Raw genomic sequence first — 22,770 nt, 5'->3', positions numbered from 1 at the left:
AAAGGGCCTGTTCTGTGCTGTACCTTTGTGTTCTATCAGGTTATAGTCCAACAGGTTTATTTGGAAGCACTAGCTTTCGGAGCGACGCTCCTTCATCAGGTAGAGCAGGATCATAGACACAGAATTTATAGCAAAAGATCACAGTGTCATGTAACTGATGCGATTTATTGAACAGACCTGGATTGTCGTTAAGTCTTTCATCTTGTAGAATGGGTTGCAGGTTTCAGTTCATTAATATGTAAATCCCAGAACTAGAAACTAGAAATTGAACATAGAAACATACAGTGCAGTACAGGCCCTTCGGCCCTCGATGTTGCGCCGACCGAAGCCAACCTAACCTACAATAACCTCCATATGCTTATCCAATGCCCGCTTAAATGACCATAAAGAGGGAGAGTCCACCACTGCTACTGGCAGGGCATTCCATGAACTCTCAACCCGCTGAGTAAAGTATCTACCCCTAACATCTGTCCTATACCTACCACCCCTTAATTTAAAGCTGTGTCCCCTAGTAACAGCTGACTCCATTAGCGGAAAAAGGTTCTCACTGTCTACCCTATCTAAACCCCTAATCATCTTGTACACCTCTATCAAATCTCCCCTAAACCTTCTCTTCTCCAATGAGAACAGCCCCAAGTGCCTCAGCCTTTCCTCATACGATCTTCCTACCAGGCCAGGCAACATCCTGGTAAACCTCCTCTGCACCCGTTCCAGTGCCTCCACATCCTTCCTATAGTATGGCGACCAAAACTGCACACAATACTCCAGATGAGGCCGCACCAGAGTCTTCTACAACTACAACATGACCTCAGGACTCCGGAACTCAATTCCTCTACCAATACAGCCCAGTACACCATACGCCTTCCTCACAGCACTATTTACCTGGGTGGCAACTTTCAGAGATCTATGTACATGGACACCAAGATCCCTCTGCTCATCCACACTACCAAGTAGCCTACATTAGCCCAGTAATCCATCTTCTTGTAACTCCTACCAAAGTGAATGACTTCACACTTAGCTACATTGAACTCCATTTGCCACCTTTCTGCCCAGCTCTGCAACTTAACTATATCCCGCTGTAACCTGCCACATCCTTCTTCGCTGTCCACAACTCCACCGACTTTCGTGTCATCCGCAAACTTGCTCACCCAGCCTTCTAGCCCCTCCTCCAGGTCATTTATAAAAATGACAAACAGCAACGGTCCCAAAACAGATCCTTGTGGAACACCGCTAGTAACTGCACTCCAAGATGAACCTATACCATCAACTACTACCCTCTGTCTCCTTCCAGCCAGCCAATTCCTAATCCAAACCTCTAATGCACCCTCAATGCCATACCTCCGTAGTTTTTGCAGTAGCCTACCATGGAGAACCTTATCGAACGCCTTGCTAAAATCCATATGCACCACATCTACTGCTTTACCCTCGTCCACTTCCTTGGTCACCTTCTCAAAGAATTCAATAAGGTTTGTGAGGCACGACCTGCCCTTCACAAAACCATGCTGACTATCCTTGATCACATTATTCCTATCCAGATGTTCATAAATCCTATCCCTTACCATTCTCTCTAAGACTTTGCCCACAACAGAAGTGAGACTCACTGGCCTATAGTTACTAGGGCTATCCCTACTCCCCTTCTTGAACAAGGGGACCACATTCGCTATCCTCCAGTCTTCTGGCACTATTCCCGTAGACAATGACGACATAAAAATCCAGGCCAATGGCTCTGCTATCTCCTCCCTAGCTTCCCAGAGGATCCTAGGATAAATGCCATTAGGCCCAGGGGACTTATCTATTTTCATCCTTTCTAGTATTCCCCAGACCTCTTCCCTACATACCTCAAGGTCATTCATTCTAATCACTTGTGACTCAATATTCACATCAGCAATAGTGTCCCGTTCCTGAGTGAATACTGACGAAAAGTATTGATTTAGTGTCTCTCCAATCTCCTCCGCCTCCACGCACAACTTCCCACTACTATCCTTGACTGGACCGATACCTACCCTAGTCATCCTTTTATTCCTGACATACCTATAGAAAGCCTTTGGGTTTTCCCTAATCCTACCAACCAAGGACTTTTCATGTCCCCTTCTCGCTGCTCTTAGCTCTCTCTTTAGATCCTTCCTGGCTACCTTATAACTCTCAATCGCCCCAATTGAACCTTCACGCCTCATCTTTACATAGGCTGCCCTCTTCCATTTCACAAGGGATTCCAATTCCTTATTAAACCACGGCTCCCTCACAAGACCCTTTACTCCCTGCCTGACTGGTACATACTTATCAAGGACACTCAGTAGCTGCTCCTTGAACAATCTCCACATATCATTTGTGTTCTTCCCTTGAAGCCTACTTTTCCAAGCCAAGCATCCTAAGTCATGCCTCACCGCATCATAATTTCCCTGCCCCCAGCTATAACTCTTACCCTGCAGTGCACACTTATCCCTCTCCATCACTAGAGTAAAAGTCACCGAGTTGTGGTCACTGTCCCCGAAGTGCTCACCTACCTCCAAGTCTAACACCTGGCCTGGTTCGTTACCTAGAACCAAATCCAGTATGGCCTCACCTCTTGTTGGCCTGTCTACATATTGTGTCAGGAAACCCTCCTGCACACATTGGACAAACACCGACCCATCTAATGTACTCGAGCTATAGCTTTCCCAGTCAATATCTGGGAAGTTAAAGTCCCCCATAACAACAACCCTGCTACTTTCACTCTTCTCCTGAATCATCCTCGCAATACTTTCCTCTACGTCTCTCGGACTATTAGAAGGCCTGTAGAAAACTCCTAACAGGGTGACCTCACCTTTCCTATTTCTAACCTCAGCCCAACTTTTTTTTTTACTGAAAAGAAAGTTACATCACAGCTCAGACGATGTATGAAAGGTGTGAGGTTCAAAGCTATCTGTATCCCAATCTAGAGTTAGACTGGTTCTATTTCCAAAGTAGGAATTTATAAAATTTTACTTGGACTGACTGCCGACAGATTATGTGCTTTTTGAACAAAATAGAATATGGCTGCAAATACAATTCTGCAAATCAAAGTTCACCCCTTGGGGGTGGGGTTGTATGCACACACTGTGGGAGAGTGTGTGTGTTTGTTTTCATGTGTGTGTAACTCTGGGCAGGGTGTGTGTGTGTGTGAGAGAGAGCACGTGAGACTGTGATAATTTTCGTGAACGGTATGTAATGGAACCTACGAGGGAGCATCTGAGGGGCAGGAGAATCGAGGTTTTGGGCAAAAGTCCTTCTTCAGGAATGAGGCTGGAAGCATCCAGGGTGGAGAGATAAATGGGATGGGGGTGGAGGTGATAGGTCAGAGAGGAGGGGGAGTGGATAGGTGAAAAGGAAGATAGGCAGGTAGGACAAGTCATGGGGACAGTGCTGAGCTGGAAGGCTGGAACTGGGGTGAGGTGGGGGAAGGGGAAATGAGGAAACTGTTGAAGTCCACATTGATGCCCTGGGGTTGAAGTGTTCCGAGGCGGAAGATGAGGCGTTCTTCCTCCAGGCGTCTGGTGGTGAGGGAGCAGTGGTGAAGGAGGCCCAGGACCTCCATGTCCTCAGCAGAGTGGGAGGGGGAGTTGAAATGTTGGGCCACAGGGCGGTGTGGTTGATTGGTGCGGGTGTCCCAGAGATGTTCCCTAAAGTGCTCTGCTAGGAGGCGCCCAGTCTCCCCAGTGTCCTGGCCCTGATGGAATGTATAGGCAAAAATGAGGACTGCAGATGCCAGCATCTAAACCCGAGTTTAGATCAGTGTGGTGCTGTGAATGCGCAGCAGGTCAGGCAGCATCCAAGGAGGGGCTTTTGCCTGAAACGTTGATTCTCCTGCTCCTCGGATGCTGCTGTGTTTTTCCAGCATCACTCTGATCTAAAAACTGATCTTTTAGGGCCCTAAGAGAGATAGGTGAAATAGCATGTCACTGGTATGTACCATGACTGCTGGCTGTTTCCTCCTTTCCCCTCCCAGAATGCCTTGCAGCCACTCTGAGACATCTCTGACCTTGGCCCACTAGGGAAGCAACATACCATTCAGGAGTCTCATTTCCTGCCAGAGACTGCTCTGTTGTTCCCTTTCAAGTCCAGTCCCCTCAGCTCCTCTCCCTTTGTGCAGCAGGACCAGCCATGGTGTCATGGTCACTTTCCTCTGAGAGGCCATCTCTTCTCCGACAGTATCCGATGGTGGGTGGGAGTGAGAGAGGGTAGCCCCTGTCTGTGAGACTGACCATGTTTTCTTGCTGCAATCTGCTGTCAATGTTCCTCCCCACAGACACTGACAGAGCTGCTGAGGTTCTCCAGTATTGTTTGTGGGTTCACGTTGTGGTCACTGTTCTGAGCTATCACAGAGGGAGAGGGGTTGAGGGTTGGTATAGGGAGCTGGGAAATAGATGCCAAACTGAATGTAATCCCATGTTGCAATTGTATAAAATAGAAACCTTGGGTCAGTTTGGATAGAGCTCATTTGAACTGTTCAAGGCAAATACCGCTCTCAGGTTGGAACCTCCTCCTGTCTGAGGTGAGGATCAATCCCAGTTAGTGTTCTCTGTTCCTCTTTTACAGAAATGACAGAGACCCCGAAAACCAGCAAGACGGTGAGTGATATTGGTCATTCTGCGGTGAGTACGCAATGCCTTTCAAAGACACCACTGTGCAGCTCCCAGTTTAGACCACTCTGAATACAGAGCATCCTGTCGAGATCTGACATCGAAGGCAACTCTATGTTTAGCAGTGACATAGATCAGGACAGACCTGGTCCTCTGTGGTTCATATAGTTAATGTTTTTTAGCTTCAGAATTCCTGCACATAGTAAAGATCCAAGCAGTTAACCTCCCTCCTGATCCCTGCGATCTCACCCCCTCCCCCCCCCCCACCACCCCCTCCCCTAGTGCCTACCTTCACACCCCCCATCCCCACCTTTTGGTTCTTACCTGCTCCCAGCTCCCTGCTCTCACCAATGCCAGCTCTCCCTGCCCCCATATCTGCCCCTCACCCCCCCCCCCAAAACTCCCGTCTCTCTCTCTCTCTTCCCCCCCCACCCCCACATCTTCCCCTCGCCCCCACATTCTGCCCCTCGCTCCCCCTCAACACTCAGCGCTCCTTGCCCACACCCCCATGTTCTGCCCCTCGCTCCCCTCCCCTTTCCCAATTCCCATCTCTCTCTCTCTCCCCACCCCCACATTCTTCCCCTTGCCCCCCAACTCCCAGCTCTCCTTTCCCCCACCCCCACGTTCTGCCCCTTGCCCCCTCCCCAACTCCCAGTTCCCCCTACCCCCACCCCCTTCCTGCCCATCCCTGCCTCAGCCTGAGAGTGAATTAACTGCAGCCGAATGGGAAGGTGCTGTTGTGCAGGGAGCTCTGAACTCTCCATCTCTCTTCCTGCTGTCTCTTCTGGTTGGAATGTTTTACGGGTGCTGTTCACCCTCAGCACTATCGAAAACTCTGCATCAAATCCTGCTGGAATGTTCTCATTAGTTGGAAAATAGCAGGACACTGCAGGTCAGTTATTGTCAGGTCCCTGTCATTTTTAAAAAACCAACATGTTTCAGATGGATAACTAATCTGATCTTCAGGTAACCTCCCAGTTTTCTCTGAAGTGCTGTGTTTTTCCAGCATTTACTGGTTAGTTTATATTTGAATGTAGGATCTCTGTCTCTTTGCCCTGTCTGTTTCCCTGATTGTCTTGAAGATTAATGACTTGTTAACCTTCTCAGTTTCACAGATTTCGGGGTGCCTCATGGTTTTTTCACTGGCTGTTTCTTGGTGCAGTCCAACCTGACGTTCCCGCTTGGTCTTCCCAGACTTCCTTTATTCCATTCTCGATTATCAGGGAGACCCTTCCTCCTTTTCCGTCTTCTTTCTATCTCTCTAAAGGTCAAGCAACTTTACATTTGACTTACAAAGCTTGGGACCTTTGCAATCATTTCCCAATAATGGCTCTCATCCCCACACTCTTGTGTTCTGTATCTAACTGGCCATGGTGGAATATGGTGTGTACAACCCCACCCCTCCCTGTGTTGACTGCATTCCCAGTTGAGTAACAGCCTTCCATTCTCCTTGTTACACTGAACGCTGATGAGGACAGCTTCTCAGTGCACTGTAGTTGCACCGACACCAAATGGATTGTGCTGGTTCAAGAAGGCAGCTGACAAAAACTCCTAGGGATGGCGGCTACCTGCTGTCCCAATCAGCCATGTCTACGTCCCATGAGTGAATTTTTAAAAATGAGACAAAGTAATTTTCTGACCGCAGTGGTATTAATCTGTCTTTGAACCTTTCACTTTAATGCAGCGCGGAACAAAGCCTAAAAAGGTGGCGCATGTTGGTCTCTGTCTGTATTCCTGACTCTGTATGGCATGAGCATTTTCCTGCGCATGTTCATTACTTCTCCCATTTACTAACCTATCCTCAGTAAATCTCTGTTAGTGTGACAAAATACTGATCCCATTTCCCATTTTCACCAGGATCAGCATCAGCATCATGAAGCATGGCTTTCCCAGTCACTCTGTGAGTGTGTGTTTGTATGTGCAGACGGCTATCACAGTCTCTGTGAGAGTGTGAGGGTGTATCCAGAGTCATTGTCAGTGTTGTCCCTGGGAAAGATGCATATCAGAGTGTGGGGACCCAATGGAAAGGTAGTACTGTGGGGGATTGAGCTTTCGGGATGTAGAATTAATCACTGAAAAATACTAGAGACTCACCAGGAATGAAGAGACAAATGGGATCCACTGGGAATATTGTGGATCCATAGGTATGAACTGGGAATATTGTGGATCCATAGGTATGAACTGGGAATGAAGAGGTCTGGGATCTGCTGTGTTTCACAGGCAAAGGGAAATGGAATGGAACACACTCAAATCTAATACAGTTGGGGACTAACATAGAACACTACGCAGTACAGGCCCTTCAGCCCTCGATGTTCCACCAACCTGTCTCACCAATCTGAAGCCCATCTAACTTACACTATTCCATGTACGTCCATTTGCCTGTCCAATGACGACTTCAATGTACTTAAACTTGGCGAATCTACTACCATTGCAGGCAAAGCATTCCATGCCCCTACTACTCTCTGAGTAAAGAAACTACTTCTGACATCTGTCCTATATCTATCACCCCTCAATTTAAAGCTATGGCCCCTCGTGCTCACTGTCCCCATACTTGGAAAAAGGCTCTCCCTGTCCACCCTATCTAACCCTCTGATTATCTTGTGTGTCTCTATTAAGTCACCTCTTAACCTTCTTCTCTCCAACGAGAACATCCTCAAGGCCCTCAGCCTTTCCTCGTAAGACCTTCCCTCCCTACCAGGCAACATCTGAGTAAATCTCCTCTGAACCCTTTCCAAAGCTTCCACGTCCTCCTTATAATGCGGTGACCAGAACTGTACACAATACTCCAAGTGCGGTCACACCAGAGTTTTGTACAGCTGCAGCATAACCTCATGGTTCCGGAACTCAATCCCTCTCTCAATTGAATTGCCTCCCGTTGGAAGTGACTTACGGGCTGTAATGTACAGGAGGATCCACTCGGGGGTGTAGAGGTCCTGGGTACTGGGCACAGGATCAGAGGTCAGAGGTCTCCAGGATTGAGCAGACTGATTTGAGGTCAGGACTGAGCATGGGAGAGATCAGGGGAACAGTGAACAGGCTGTCCTCCAGCTCAGCTTGCCCTAACTAGTCTTCTCCAAATGAAACCGTGAAAACAAATGTGACCTCTTCGAGCCAGTCACTCCTCGGAAAGCCCCAGCGAGGACGCCAGGAGAACAAGCTGGTACCACCTCTTCTTTAAAAATAATCTTCAGTGTCTAAAGGGAACTTGCAAAGATCCCATTTAGAATTCCAGGTTTATCTACAAAACGTGAAATAAATTCCTTTTCCTGCATTCCTTCAAAACCTGAGTTCCCTCAGCAGTAATAAATAAATAATCATCTTTATAACAACTGCACCTGAGCGCAGGCAGGTTAGAGGTCACGGGGTCTGAGCGCAGGCAGGTTAGAGGTCACGGGGTCTGAGCGCAGGCAGGTTAGAGGTCACGGGGTCTGAGCGCCGGCTGGTTAGAGGTCATGGGGTCTGAGCGCCGGCTGGTTAGAGGTCGCGGGGTCTGAGCGCCGGCTGGTTAGAGGTCGCGGGGTCTGAGCGCCGGCAGGTTAGAGGTCACGGGGTCTGAGCGCCGGCTGGTTAGAGGTCACGGGTCTGAGCGCCGGCAGGTTAGAGGTCACGGGGTCTGAGCGCCGGCTGGTTAGAGGTCACGGGGTCTGAGCGCCGGCTGGTTAGAGGTCACGGGGTCTGAGCGCCGGCTGGTTAGAGGTCATGGAGACCTGAGAGGAGAGAAATTTAAAAAGACATCAAAAGGCAAATTTTGCACAAACATGGTGGTTTGCATTTGAAATGAATTTGCTGAGGAAGTGGTTGGTGTGGGCACAGGTACATTGTTAAAAAGGCACAACTATGTGCATGAATAGAAAGGTTTGGAGGGATATGGGCCCGGAGCAGACAGGTGGCACTAGATTAGTTTGGGTTATATTTGGATTGGTTGGACTAAAAGGTCTGTCTGAATGAGAGGCTGAATAGGCCGGTGCTGTTTTCCCTGGAGTGTCAGAGATTTATAAAATTGTGAGGGGCATGGATAGAGGTGAATAGCCAAAGTAGTTTCCTGAGGGTAGAGGAGTCCAAACTAGAGGGTATAGGTTTAAGATGAGTAGGGAAAAATTTAAAAGGGACCTAAAGGGTAACTTTTTCACACAGAGGGTGGTACGTGTATGGAATGAGCTACCAGAGAAAGTGGTGGAGGCTGGTACAATTACAACATTTAAAGCCATCTGGATGGGTGTATGTATAGGAAGGGTTTGGAGGGATATGGGCCAAATGGTGTCCAATAGGACTAGGTTAATTAAGAATATCTGGTCAGCACAGACAGATTGGGCGGAAGGGTCTGTTTCCATGCTGCACAATGCTATGACCCTAAGCAACATCCTGCAGAAGCAGCTACCTTCAAAACAGGCCCAGAAATGTCGGTGAATGAGAATGGTAATGTGACAGGACTTCAAGGTGGACCATGGTCAGGTTCTTTTTGAAGCTTGCATCAGAGTGTGTTATCATTGGCTGCTTGCATGACCTTGCCATCACGCTTCTGTCTTCCTTGCCATCCTGTTGGAAGTTTGCGTGCCTGGCTGGCAATGCATGAAATCTCAACGGTCTGACAGGCATTGTGTCAAGGGCCAAGGCTGAACTTTTGCAAATAGCTGCAGTGACGACATCTGTGTTTCAGGGCCAATATATGGGGAGGGAAAAGTCTTCCTTTAGCTGAACTCCCAGCATCCCTGTGATTTAGGGCTAGTCTGGAGAGAGACAAAGATCCATGTTCATGGCAGCCCACAGTAACCCTGTAAACCGAAGACACTGTAGAAAGCATTTGTTCACGGCAGATCCCTGTGGGCAATATCCCTGTGATTGAAGAACAGTGTAGATGGAGGGAGTCAGCTGTAGAATGGCAGGAGAATAGGGGGTGATGTCCGCACAAGTACTGAAGAAGACCCAACCAGTCTAGAAGGCAGTGCAAATATGGTCACGGTAAGGCACAAGGAGCATGGCCATGCTGAATGGCCTTTATTGAAATGTAAGGAGTCCTACCAGTAAGGTAGAGGCATTGAGGGTGCTGAATAATTTACAGGTATGTGATATCATTGTTGTCACAGAGACATCGTTGAAGGATGGATGGGACTGGCAGCTCACCATTCTTGGTTCTACAATGTTTCGGTGAGATGGGGGCGATGGTGACACCTTATTGGCCAAAGGTATCAATTCCTGCAGTAAGGAGGGTAGATAGCTTCCTCAAATGGGACCATGTGGGGTAGAAATGGGAAACAACAAGGGTGGGGTGGGGAGCGAATCCGTTTGCTGAGGTGTATGAAGATTGCCAAGCAGTTGGAGAAATAAAAGGTCATCTGTAGAGGAGAATCACAGAATCTCCACAGTGCAGGAAGAGGCCAATCTGCCCATCAGGCTGTCCTGACCCTGCAAAGAATGTCCTCCCAACCACCACCACGTCCCCGTCCTCGGAACCCTGCATTTCCCATGGCTGACTGAAACATCTGAGTATAACAGACAGTTTAGTATGGCTAACCTGCACAACTTTAGACTGTATGTACGTAGGCAAATCTTAACAGTGTAACAATAAGAGGGTAATAGTAGTGAGGGATTTAACTTCCCCAAATATTAACCCAGGCGGATAAAGTATGAAAGGCTTAGAGGGATAGAGGTCTTGAAATTGTCCTGGAGAGGTGGTTATGCCAATGCATAGCAAAGGAGGAAGCCGTGCTGGATCTAATCTCAGTGAACAAAGTCAGGATACTGGATGTGACAGTGGGGGGAGTGTTTTGGTGATAATAACCGTAATTCAGTAAGAGGTAAGGTCCTTAAGGATAAGGACAACTTCAACATGACATCCCAGCTCCTATACTCAATACTACAACACCATCTTAACCAACCTGTCTACCTGGGATACAAATTTTAAAGAATTATGTTAGCGAGTTTTGCAAAGATTTGTAGCTCAGGTTGAGGTTTTGGATGTAGGTTTGCTCGCTGGGCTGGAAGATTCATTTCCAGACATTTCGTAACCCTACTAGGTAACATCTTCAGTGGGCCTCAGGCAAAGCAATGCCGATTATTCCTGCTTTCTATTTATATGTTGGGTTTCTTTGGGTTGGTGATGTCGTTTCCTGTGGTGAAGTCACTTCCTGTTCCTTTTCTCAGGGGGTGGTAGATGGGGTCTAACTCGATGTGTTTATTGATAGAGTTCCGTTTGGAATGCCATGCTTCTAGGAATTCTCATCCATGTCTCTGTTTGGCTTGTCCTAGGCTGGCTGTGTTGTCCCAGTCGAAGTGGTATCCTTCCTCATCCGTATGTGAGGATTCTAGTGAGACAGGGTCATGTCGTTTAGTGGCTAGTTGGTGTTCATGTACCCTGGTGGCTAGTTTTCTGCCTGTTTGTCCAATGTAGTGTTTGTTACAGTCCTTGTGCGGTATTTTGTAAATGACATTAGTTTTGCTTGTCGTCTGTATGGGGTCTTTCATGTTCATTAGCTGCTGTTTTCGTGTGTTAGTGAGTTTGTGGTGTGCCATGATGCCACAAACCCACCAACACAATAAAGCAGCAGCTAATGAACATGAAAGACCCCATACAGACGACAAGCAAAACTAATATCATTTACAAAATACCGCACAAGGACTGTAACAAACACTACATTGGACAAACAGGCAGAAAACTAGCCACCAGGGTACATGAACACCAACTAGCCACAAAACAACATGATCCTCTCTCACTAGAATCCTCACATACGGATGAGGAAGGATACCACTTCGACTGGGACAACACAGCCAGCCTAGGACAAGCCAAACAGAGACATGGATGAGAATTCCTCGAAGCATGGCATTCCAACCGGAACTCTATCAACAAACACATCGAGTTAGACCCCATCTACCACCCCCTGAGAAAAGGAACAGGAAGTGACTTCACTGCAAGAAATGACATCACCAACCCAAACATATAAATAGAAAGCGGAAATTTTCAACATTGCTTCGCCTGAGGCCCCCTGAAGATTTTATCTAGTAGGGTGATGAAACGTCTGGAAATGAACCTTCCAGCTCAGTGAGCAAACTTCCATCCAAAAGAATTATGTTCTTGAATCTCTGTCTGTCTGTTCTGCAACATTTCCTTCGACCCTATTATTAATTTGCATTTATTCAAATTAAACTGTATCAGCCACTCCTCAGTACATTGCTCAGTTGATGAAGATCTCTTTGTACTCTGAGATAACCATCTTCACTGTCCAATTCTGGTGTCATCTGCAAATATACCAATCGTGCCTCCCAAATTCTCATTCAAAATATATATATAAATGACGAACAAAACAGAACCCAGTACTGATCCCGGGTCACAGGCCTCCAGTCTGAAAAACAATCCTCCACCATCACCCTATGTCTCCTAACGTTAAGCCAATTTTGTATCCAATTAGCTATCCCTCCCTGAATTCTATGTGATCTAACTTTACTAATTAGTGTAGTTCAAAACTAGGGAACATAATTTTAAGGTGGGAGGAGAAAGATTTTACGACATTTAAGTACATGAATAGGAAGGACATGGGCCAAGCATGGGCAGGTGGGGAGAGTTTAGTGTGGGAATGTGGTTGTGTGGACCGAAAGATGTGTTTCCATACTGTGTGATTCGATGATAAAGATGGACCAGAAATGAAGGTATTAATCTCCAATTGGAGAGACGTGGGTAGTCAGCATAGGCTTTATCAGGAGAAATCATGACAATATGTATGATTGAATTATTCCAGGAGGTGAATAGATGTGGCAGTCAGAGAGTTGATATAGTTAACGTGGACTTTAGCAAAGTTTTGGCAGATTTATTAAGAAGCTACAAGCCCATGGGATCTGGACTGTGAGGCAATTTGGATTAAAAATGGGCTTAATGGTAGCAAACAGAAGGGGACCAGTGACTAGAAGCCCTGAGTCCAGTGGTGTACCACAGCTCTGTCCCTTGCTGTTTGTGTACATTGGTGGTGTAGACATGAATGGAGGAGGTATGGCTAGTAAGGTTGCACATGATACAAAGATTGATGGTATGGTCAGTAGTGAGGAAGGAAGCCTGAAACAACACGCTGCTCAGATGGTGAATGGAGTTGAATCTGAAAAGATGTATCTTGGATGGACTAACAAGGCAAGAGGATCAGAGGGACCTTGGTGAGTGTGCCCATAGATCTGAGAAGGCAGCAGGACGAGTAGATAAAAAAAGCGTATGGGATAGTTGCCTTTCTCAGTCATGGCATTGAATGCAAGAACAAGGGTATTAGGATGGAGATGTATCTGATGTTAGTTAGGCCACAGCTGGACTTGAGTGGAATTCTAGTTGCTGGACTGTTAGGTATGATAGCACTAGGAGGGATGCAGAAGAGGTTCTTTCAATGTATTGGATGACTAGGCAGCACATTGCCCAGGCACAGAAAAGCGAGTCTGTCTCATCGCCGTTGGTCTGGAGTCACGTGTAGGACAGCAGCTTCCTTCAGTAAAGGACATTAGTGAACCAGATGGGTTTCAACAATGGATTCATGGTCATTGTTCATCTCTTGATTCCAGATTTGTATTGAACTTAAATTCCATAATTACCGTGACAGGATTCAAACCCAGGTCCCTAGAACATTAGCAGCAATAATACTAGTGGGCTGGGCCATCCCCGCCCCTGGAATGGAGTGATTGAGCTCTGAAGGGAGACCAGATTGGCTGGGCTGGTTTCCCAGGGGCAGGAGTGGCAGATCAAATTCCAAAATGTCGGGTTTTCAGGAGACATGGAGAAGGAAGTAAAAGAGGAGGAGGTGTCACTGTATTGATCAGGGAATCAACTGCAGCTGGAAGGGGAATGACATCTTTCAGTGCTGCTCACATTGACTTCATACAGGGGGCATAGAGAAAGCATCAGAGGGGGTGGAGAGCAACACTGAATAGAAACCAAATCCCTTCCAAAGTGAGGGAGGGTGTAATGAGGGGAAACCTGATGGATGGAACTGAGGAACTGTAAAGGAACTAAAACCACAAAAGGTGTCATATATCGACCACTTCGGAGCAGCTCTGAAGTGCTCAATTGTATAAATGCTGAAATTAGGCAATTAATTAACAAAAGCAAGGTAGTGTTAATGGGGAATATTAATCTTAACGTAGACTGGGAAAGACAAATAAACACCTGTCAGAAAAGTTGTGAATTTCTAGACTGCAACCAGGATAGTTTCCTTGGCATGTGACAAGGGAGCAAGCAATGTTGGATTGTAATGAGCAGTGAACCTGCTTTAATTAGTGACCTAGAAATAGTGATCATGTCACGATCAAGTTTCACAGTGTTTTTCAAAGCTGAGCAAAGATCGGACACTAGACTTTTGGATTGAAGTAAGAGAGACTTTAACAGGGTGAACCAGGGATTGTCCACAGTAAACTGGGAAGCTCTGTTAATCAGTAGGAAAGCTGAGGAACAGTGGAGAGTTTCAAAGAAACACCTATTGCAACTCAGAAGCAGTTTGTCCCCATGAGAATGAAAAGCTCCACCTGTCAGTAGAAAACATACAAGGAGGTAAGTGACAGCATCAAATTATAAGGAAGGGCATAGAAAACCAGAAACAAAATTACAGGTTCCACAGAATGGGACAAATACAGAGGAGAACTGACCACATGATGAAAATTCACATAAGTAGGGAAAATCAGCACGCCTTCATGAAGGGTCGGTCACGCCTGACAAAATTCAGGTCTTTAAAAGAGGTGACAATGGACAGAGATAAGTTGATGAATGTGGTTCATATGGACTTCCATGAGGCTTTTGATAAAGTCTGACACAAGAGACTGTTAGCTCAGGTGGAAGCTGACAGAATTGAGGGCAAATTACTGACATCAATAAGAAATTGGTTGAGTACCGGAAACAGAGATTTGGAGTAATGGGTAAGTACTCTAATTGATAGGGTGTGACTAATGGTATCATAAAGTCACAGAGATGTACAGCACAGAAACAGACCCTGCAGTCCAACCCGTCCATGCTGACCAGATATCCTAACCCAATCTAGTCCCACCTGCCAGCACCCGGCCCATATCCCTCCAAACCCTTCCTATTCATAAACCCATCCAAATGCCTCTTAAATGCTGTAATTGTACCAGCCTCCACCACTTCCTCTGGCAGCTCATTCCATACACATACCACCCTCTGTGTGAAAAATGTTGCCCCTTAGGTCTCTTTTATATCTTTCCCCTCTCACCCTAAACCTGTGCCCTCTAGTTCTGGACTCCCTGACCCCAGGGAAAAGACCTTGTCTATTTACCCTATTCACGCCCCTCATGATTGTATAAACCTCTGTAAGGTCACCCCACAACCTCTGACGTTCCAGGGAAAACAGCCCCAGCCTGTTCAGCCTCTCCCTATAGCTCAGATCCTCCAACCCTGGCAAAATCTTTGTAAATCTTTTCTGAACCCTTTCAAGTTTCACAATATTCTTTCTTCTGACGCTCATCAAACCTACTCTATTCCATTCTCGTCCATACGCCTATCCAATAACCATTTAAATTTAAGTTAAACTTGGTGAGTCCACTACTGTTGCAGGCAGTGTGTTTCGATATGAAGGAGACCAGAATTACACACACTGTTCCAAAGTGTCCTGTAGGGATCTATGTTGGTGCCTCAATTATTCACAATATTCATTAATTATTTAAATAACGGCATAAAAAGTCAGTATCACTGTGAGCGGCACGGTGGTTAACACTGGACATAGACCAGAACAGCACAGTGCAGGCCCTTCAGCCCTCGATGTTCCACTAACCTGTGGAACCAATCTGATGCTCATCTAACCTACTCTATTCCATTCTCATCCATACGCCTATCCAATAACCATTTAAATTTAAGTTAAACTTGGTGAGTCTACTACTGTTGCAGGCAGTGTGTTCCATTTCCCTACTATTCTGAGTAAAGAACATACCTCTGACATCTGTCCTATATCTATCACCCCTTAATTTAAAGCTATGTCCCCTCGTGCTAGCCATCACCATCTGAGGAAAAAGGCTGTCACTGTTCAAACTACCTAACCCTCTAATTATCTTGTATGCCTCTATTAAGTCACCTCTCAACCACCTTCTCTCGAACGAAAACAGCCTTAAGACCCCTCAGCCTTTCCTCATGAGATCTACCCTCCATACCAGGCAACATCCTGGTAAATCTCCTCTGCACCCTTTCCACGCCCTTCCTATAATGTGGTGATCAATGTGGTAAAGAGTTAGGGCCAGACCATTGAGGAGAGTAGTGGAAGTACAAACCTCTCTTCATCAAATTATAGTTTTAAACTAATTCAGTAGGGAGATTGGAGCTGAAGTTGTAGTTCCATTATACAGGAAGTTGAGAGTAGTGAGGTCAGAAATATGGTTTCAAGGTTGCAAAAGGGCACCGGCAAGGAAGAAGTTGGTTTGAAGTGTGTCTACTTCAACGCCAGGAGCATCCGGAATAAGGTGGGTGAGCTTGCAGCATGGGTTGGTACCTGGGACTTCGATGTTGTGGCCATTTCGGAGACATGGGTAGAGCAGGGACAGGAATGGTTGTTGCAGGTTCCAGGATTTAGATGTTTCAGTAAGAACAGTGAAGATGGTAAAAGAGGGGGAGGTGTGGCGTTGTTGGTCAAGGACAGTATTACAGTTACAGAAAGGATGTTAGGGGACTCGTCAACTGAAGTAGTATGGGCTGGGGTTAGAAACGGGAAAGGAGAGGTCACCCTGTTGGGAGTTTTCTATAGGCCTCTGAATAGTTCTAGAGATGGAGAGGTAAGGATAGCAAAGATGATTCTGGATAGGAGTGAGTAACAGGTTAGCTGTTATGGGGACGTTAACTTTCCAAACACTGACTGGGAACACTATAGTTCAAGTACTTTACAGGGTCAGTTTTTGTCCAATGTGTGCAAGAGGGTTTCCTGACCCAGTATGTAGACAGGCCAACAAGGGGCAAGGCCACATTGGATTTGGTACTGAGTAACACCTGATCAGGTTTGTTAGATTTGGAGGTAGGTGAGCACTTTGGTGATAGTGATCACAATTCAGTTATAAAGTTAAAAATCACACAACACCAGATTATAGACCAACAGGTTTAATTGGAAGCACTAGCTTTCGGAGCGACGCTCCTTCATCAGGTGATACCTGGTACCAATTAAACCTGTTGGACTATAACTTGATAAAGGTAAAACCAATGCCTGCAGATGCTGGAAACCAGATTCTGGATCAGTGGTGCTGGAAGAGCACAGCAGTTCAGGCAGCATCCAACGAGCAGGGAAATCGACGTTTCGGGCAAAAGCCCTTCAGGAATGATGTTGTGTGATTTTTAATTTTGTACACCCCAGTCCAACACCGGCATCTCCAAATCACAATTCAGTTATGTTTACTTTAGTGATAGAAAGCGAGAGGCATAGACTGCATGTAAAGAGTTACAGCTGGGGGAAAGGCAATTATGATGTGATTAGGCAAGATTTATAATGCATAGGATGGGCGCAATTGAAATGTGGAGCTTATTCAAGGAACAGCTACTGCATGCCCTTGATAAATATGTACCTGTCAAGCAGGGAGGAAGTGGTCGAGCGAGGGAGCTGTGGTTTACTGAAGAAGTTAAATCTCTTGTCAAGAGGAAGAAGGCAGCTTATGTAAGGATGAGACATGAAGGCTCAGTTATGGTGATTGAGAGGTTCAGGTTAGTCAGGAAAGACCTAAAGAGAGCAAGTCAAGAGAGGAGGGGATGTGAAAAGTCTTTGGCAGATAGGATCAAGGAAAACCTTAAGGAATAAAAGAATGACTAGAGTAAGATGAGGGCCAACCAAGGACAGTCGTGGGAAACTGTGCGTGGAGTTAGAGGAGATAGGGAAAGTGCTAAATGAATATTTTGCATCGGTATTCACATTAGTAAAAGACAGTGTTGTTGAGGAGAATACTGAGATACAGGCTACTAGACTAGGTGGCTTGAGTAGATTAGATTACTTACAGCATGGAAACAGGCCCTTCGGCCCAACAAGTCCACACTGACCCGTCAAAGCGCAACCCACCCAGACCCACTCCCCTACATTTACCCCTTCACCTAACACTATGGGCAATTTAGCATGGCCAAAGGCTGGAGAACAGCAAATGTTGTTCCCTTGTGCAAGAAGGGGAGTAGAGACAACCCTGGTAATTATAAACCAGTGAGCCTTCAGTTGTGCATCAAGTGTTGGAAGAGGTTATAAGAGAGAGAATTTATAATCATCTAGAAAGGAATAAGTTGATTAGGGATAGTCAGTACGAGTAGGTCGTGTCTCACAAACTTTATTGAGTTCTTTGAGAAGGTGACCAAACAGGTAGGTGAGAGTAAACCGGTTGATGTGGTGTATAGGATTTCAGTAAGGGGTTTGATAAGGTTCCCCACGGTAGGCTATTGCACAAAATACAGGCATGGGATTGAGGGGGATTTAGCGGTTTGGGTCAGAGGTTGGCTTGCTGAAAGAAGACAGAGGGTGGTGGTTGATGGGAAATGTTCATCCTGAAGTTACCAGTGGTGGACCGTAAGGGTCGGTGTTGGGGCCACTGCTGTTTGTCATTTTTACAAATGACCTGGATGAGGACATAGAAGGATGGGTTAGGGTAAACTTGCAGATTTCGCTAAGGTCAGTATAGTAGTCGATAGTACTGAAGGATGTTGCAGGTTACAGAGGGACAGAGTTAAGCTGCAGAGCTGGGCTGAGAGGTGGCAAATGGAGTTTAATGTGGAAATGTGTGAGGTGATTCACTTTGGAAGGAGCAACAGGAATCCTGAATACTGGGCGTGGTAGTGTAGACGAGCAGAGAGATCTCGGTGTCAATGTACATAGATCTCTGAAAGTTGTCACTCAGATTGATAGGATTGTTAAGAAGACATTCAGCTTTTATTGGTAGAGGGATTGAGTTTCAGAGCCACGAGGTCATGCTGCAGCTGTACAAAACTCTGGTGCAGCCACACTTGTAGTATTGTGTACAGTTCTGGTCACCGCATTATAAGGAGGATGTGGAAGCTTTGGAAAGGGTTCAGAGGAGATTTACTCGGATGTTGTCCGGTATGGAGCGAAGGTCTTACGAGGAAAGGCTGAGGGAGTTGAGGCTGTTCTCGTTAGAATTGGGGACCATGATTTGGAGACGCCAGTGCTCCTTAACCAAGTGGTTATGAAGGAGCAGTGCTCTGAAAGCTAGTGCTTCCAAATAAACCTGTTGGACTATAACTTGGTGTTGTGTGGTGTTAAATTGAAGGGTGATGGTTATAGGACAGATATCAGAGGTAGTTTCTTTACTCAGTAGTAGGGGCGCGGAACGTACTGCCTGCAACAGTCGTACACTCACCATCCTTTAAGGGCATTTAACTGGTCATTGGATAAACATCTGGATGAGAATGGAATAGTGTGGGTTCGATGGGCTTCAGACGGTTTCACAGGTTGGTGCACCATTGAGGGCCAAAGGCCTGTACTGTGCTCTAATGTTCTATGTTTTAATGCAAATTCAGTTAAAAATTTAAACCCGATTAAATTTGATTTAAAATTTAGGTATTTGTTAAGCAAGGGTGTCGTGTCGTATATGCCCAAGGTGGACATATGGAGTTTGGCTGCAGATTAGCCATGGTCTTATTGAACAGCAAATGAGGCTCGAGGGGCTGAATGGCATACTGAAAACCCAACGGGTAATAATCACATTTCTGGGAAAGTATATTTGGGATGTGGTCTCTCTAATGCCTGGGATCTCATTGAATAATATCCATTTCAGTTGCTCTATCCCAAGGACAGCATCCTATGAACCATGTTGATTGAGTATTCTTGCTGCATGCTTTCACCTTGTGAGTGGTGTGCTGGGACATTTCAATGCCTCTGCATGTTTGAAACATGCAGTCATTCTTTGTTTAAGCAATACTCGTCTCTGCTTCCTGTTGCTGTGAACATCATATTTTCCTACACAATGATGCAGCTGCCACATTTCTGACCACTCCTTCATCCGATGTTTATCCGAACTTGCTTCCTCCTCTCTCCCCTCGCCCATGTCGTTGCCATGAGCTGTAACAAGTGGAGTGTGCAGCGCAGAGCCCTGTGGCACTCCAGCCTGCTCATCAAACAAAGACCCATTCATGCACAGCTCGATTGTGTCAAAGACGGCAATCCTATGTCCATGCGAATGTGTTCCCAGTACACTCCAAACTTTGATTTTCCACAATAATCTGTGATGTGGCGCCTAATCCAATCCCTTCAGGACCTCCAGGAATAGTATCTCGGCAGGCTCCCCTTTATTCACAGTTACTGCTTCAGAGAACAGCAAGTGAGTTGATTAAACATGATTTCCCTTTGTCGAAACCATACTCACCTTTCCTGATTACCTTGAGCTTTTCTAAATATGCAGCTAAAATCTCTTTAATGATCAATTCTTTAATGTCATTGCAACAATGGGTAACAAGCTAGCTGGACTGGACTTCCTTGTTTCCTGCCTCCTTCCTGCCTTGAATGAGGCCAGTTTCGGGAAATGGACACCAATGCAGCAGAAACTTGAATTGATTCAGCAAAGATTTACAAGGATGTTGCCAGGGTTGGAGGATTTGAGTTACAGGGAGAGGCTGAACAGGCTGGGTCTGTTTTCCCTGGAGCGTCGGGGGCTGAGGGGTGACCTTATAGAGGTTTATAAAATCATGAGGGGCATGGATAGGATAGACAAAGTCTTTTCCTTGGGGTCAGGGAGTCCTGAACTAGAGGGCATAGGTTTAGGATGAGAGGGGAAAGATATAAAAGAGTCCTAAGGGGCAACATTTTCACGCAGAGGGTGGTACGTGTATGGAATGAGCTGCCAGAGGAAGTGGTGGAGGCTGGTACAATTTTAACATTTAAGATACATTTGGAGGGGTATATGAATAGGAAGGGTTTGGAGGGATATGGGCTGGACGGTGGTAAATGGGTTGAGATTAACTTAGGATAGCTGGCTGGTATGGACAAGTTGGATCAAAGGGTCTGTTTCCGTACCTCTCAATGACTCTAACAGAGAAGCAAAATATTTATCATCACTGAGACTTTAAGAATCCCTCTATCCCAGCCTGTATTGTATTCCAAGTTCTTTCATCAAAATTGTAATTTTGTGAGAATAAAATGTCCGGAGAGGAATGCAGCAACTGAAGGAGGTTACTTAGAGAAGAGCTGGTTTCAGTGCTCCATCATTCAATATGATCATCTGTGGTTATGCACCACATCCATCTCTTTATTCCCTGGGCTGCAACAATCAATAAGTCAGCGTGCATATCAGTTCTGTAGGCTAGAGAATCCCAGAGCTGTCCCACCCTCTGAATTTCAGAAATTACTCCGAGTTGTTGTTCTAGATGACCCCTTTTTCTGAAATGACCAAGTGATGAGGAAGGCATGAGCAGTGGTTTATGGTCATAGAGACACTCACCACGGAAACAGACCCTTCACTCCAACAAGTCCATGCCAACCCAGCTCCCGAACCAGAATACACCCACCTGGCTACACTTGGCCCACACCCCTCGAAACCTTTACTATTCATGAACCTATCCAACCGGAGAAAAGGATCAAGGGCTGGTGTTAGGTTTTTCTGATTAATATTCATCTCCAGGTCGGCCATGATGTCATTGAATGACAGAGCAGACTCCAAGGGCTGAGTGGTCTACTTCTGTTCTGAAGTTGTACGGACCTTGCCCAGGAATGTGTCCATATTATACCACGGAGGATCACATCAACGCTCAAAGGAACATATGTTAGTAGAGTGCACAGAGATACCAGGTGACGTTCACGGAGGTGTTTAGATCCTGGCATAAAGACAGTAAAGATTCAGCATAAAATAAAAGGCACTGAACTGGATTGACCCAAGGGCAAGTTGGAGTGGGGGGAACTGTTCTCTTCGAGGAAGGTCAAGAGGAAATTTGATCGAATTGTTCAAAATCACAAAGGGCCTGAAAGAGCAAAGTACCTGTTTTCATTGGTGGAAGGATTGAGAAACTATAGCACACAGACTTCAGGCAATGTATGGGGTATGGGTCCTGTTGGCTAGGCCAGCATTAATGCTGAGTCTTCTCAACAAAGGGGCCTTGGTTTACTTATCCACAGATCCCCTTGGAGACATCATGACCTATGGTTAAAGGGGTGAAGCAAACCAATGGGCTACTGGCCTTATTCATTGAGGCATGGATGGTAAGTGCAAGGAGGTCATGTTGGAGCTCTATGTGATGGTAGTTAGGCCATGATTGTGTACAGTTCTGGTCACTGCACTGTAGGATGTGGAGGCGAGGGAGATTTACCAGGATGTAATCCTTGGAGCAGAGCTCTGCTTGGGGGAATGTGATTGAAGTGTGTACAGAATTGGGTGAATGGGAAGACACGTTTCCTAGAGATTTATAGTAAAATGCAGGTGGTTTAGAGATGCTTTGAAGAAGTATTTTGTCACCCAGCGTGTGGTGCATGTCAGGAAGTTGGTGCCTGAAGGATAGGAGAGCTCGGAACCGTGCCAACGTTTAGGAAGTATCACTTCAAACACCAGAGTATACACATTGACAGGCTATCTGCTGAAAAATGAGAATAGATTGTTCACTGCTTCTAACTGCCATGGTAAAGATCAGCTGAAACACCTCTCTGTCTGCTGGAAAATAACCCTGAGTTGCCCTTGAGAAGGTAGTGCTGAGCTGGCAAAGGAACCAACAGTCACACGATGAGAACCTTCTTTCTGCAACGAGTGATTAGGATCCACGATGGCAGATTGAATGAAGGCTTTTGAAAGAGAATTGGACAGTTGTAAGGAGCGAATCTCTGAGAGGTTCTGGGAGAAAGCTCTCAGAGTTTCCCCTGCCGAACGGGTCCCCTGTGCTGTCGTGGTGTTTATTACGTGATATGGTTGTAAAGCTACAGGACAGATGGGATGCCATACTCTGAGGGCATTACAGTGTGACATGGAAATCCCCTCCCCCCCCAAGTCTTGCCCATTGTATAGGAGGGGGGTGGGGGTGGGGGAGTGGCAGAGGTGAGCAGACAACCTATCACTCTGTCAAATGTCTTGTGTTGCTAAGTGACAGAGGAGCAGCTCGGGCTGCTCCATCTCCCAGGATAAGCATTAGATCAGTGTGGTGAGCTGTGGGATTCTGCTTTTCCCAGCTGTCTCTGCGAGGGAGGAAGACAGCAGCAGCACTGATCTCATCACAGGGTGTTGGCAGAGACTGGGGAGCTCGATGCTGTGAGCAGCCTGCCCG

General features: G+C 46.3%; 1 protein-coding gene across 3 annotated transcripts in view; it reads left to right on the top strand.

Annotated features, from left to right (window-relative positions):
- The window catches only part of LOC132819861 (dynactin subunit 1-like), a 188,068-nt gene that overhangs the window by 49,106 nt on the left and 116,192 nt on the right, over positions 1 to 22,770 (top strand). For all 3 annotated transcript variants that reach the window (XM_060831889.1, XM_060831929.1, XM_060831802.1), the window contains exon 4: positions 4,555 to 4,586. In XM_060831889.1, the coding sequence (XP_060687872.1) occupies positions 4,555 to 4,586 (32 nt within the window). The remainder of the gene's footprint in view (positions 1 to 4,554; positions 4,587 to 22,770) is intronic.

The sequence above is a fragment of the Hemiscyllium ocellatum genome, chromosome 1 (genome assembly GCF_020745735.1).
Source record: "Hemiscyllium ocellatum isolate sHemOce1 chromosome 1, sHemOce1.pat.X.cur, whole genome shotgun sequence".
In the NCBI taxonomy this organism is placed as follows: domain Eukaryota; kingdom Metazoa; phylum Chordata; class Chondrichthyes; order Orectolobiformes; family Hemiscylliidae; genus Hemiscyllium; species Hemiscyllium ocellatum.
This window is presented reverse-complemented; position numbering and strand designations above follow the sequence as displayed.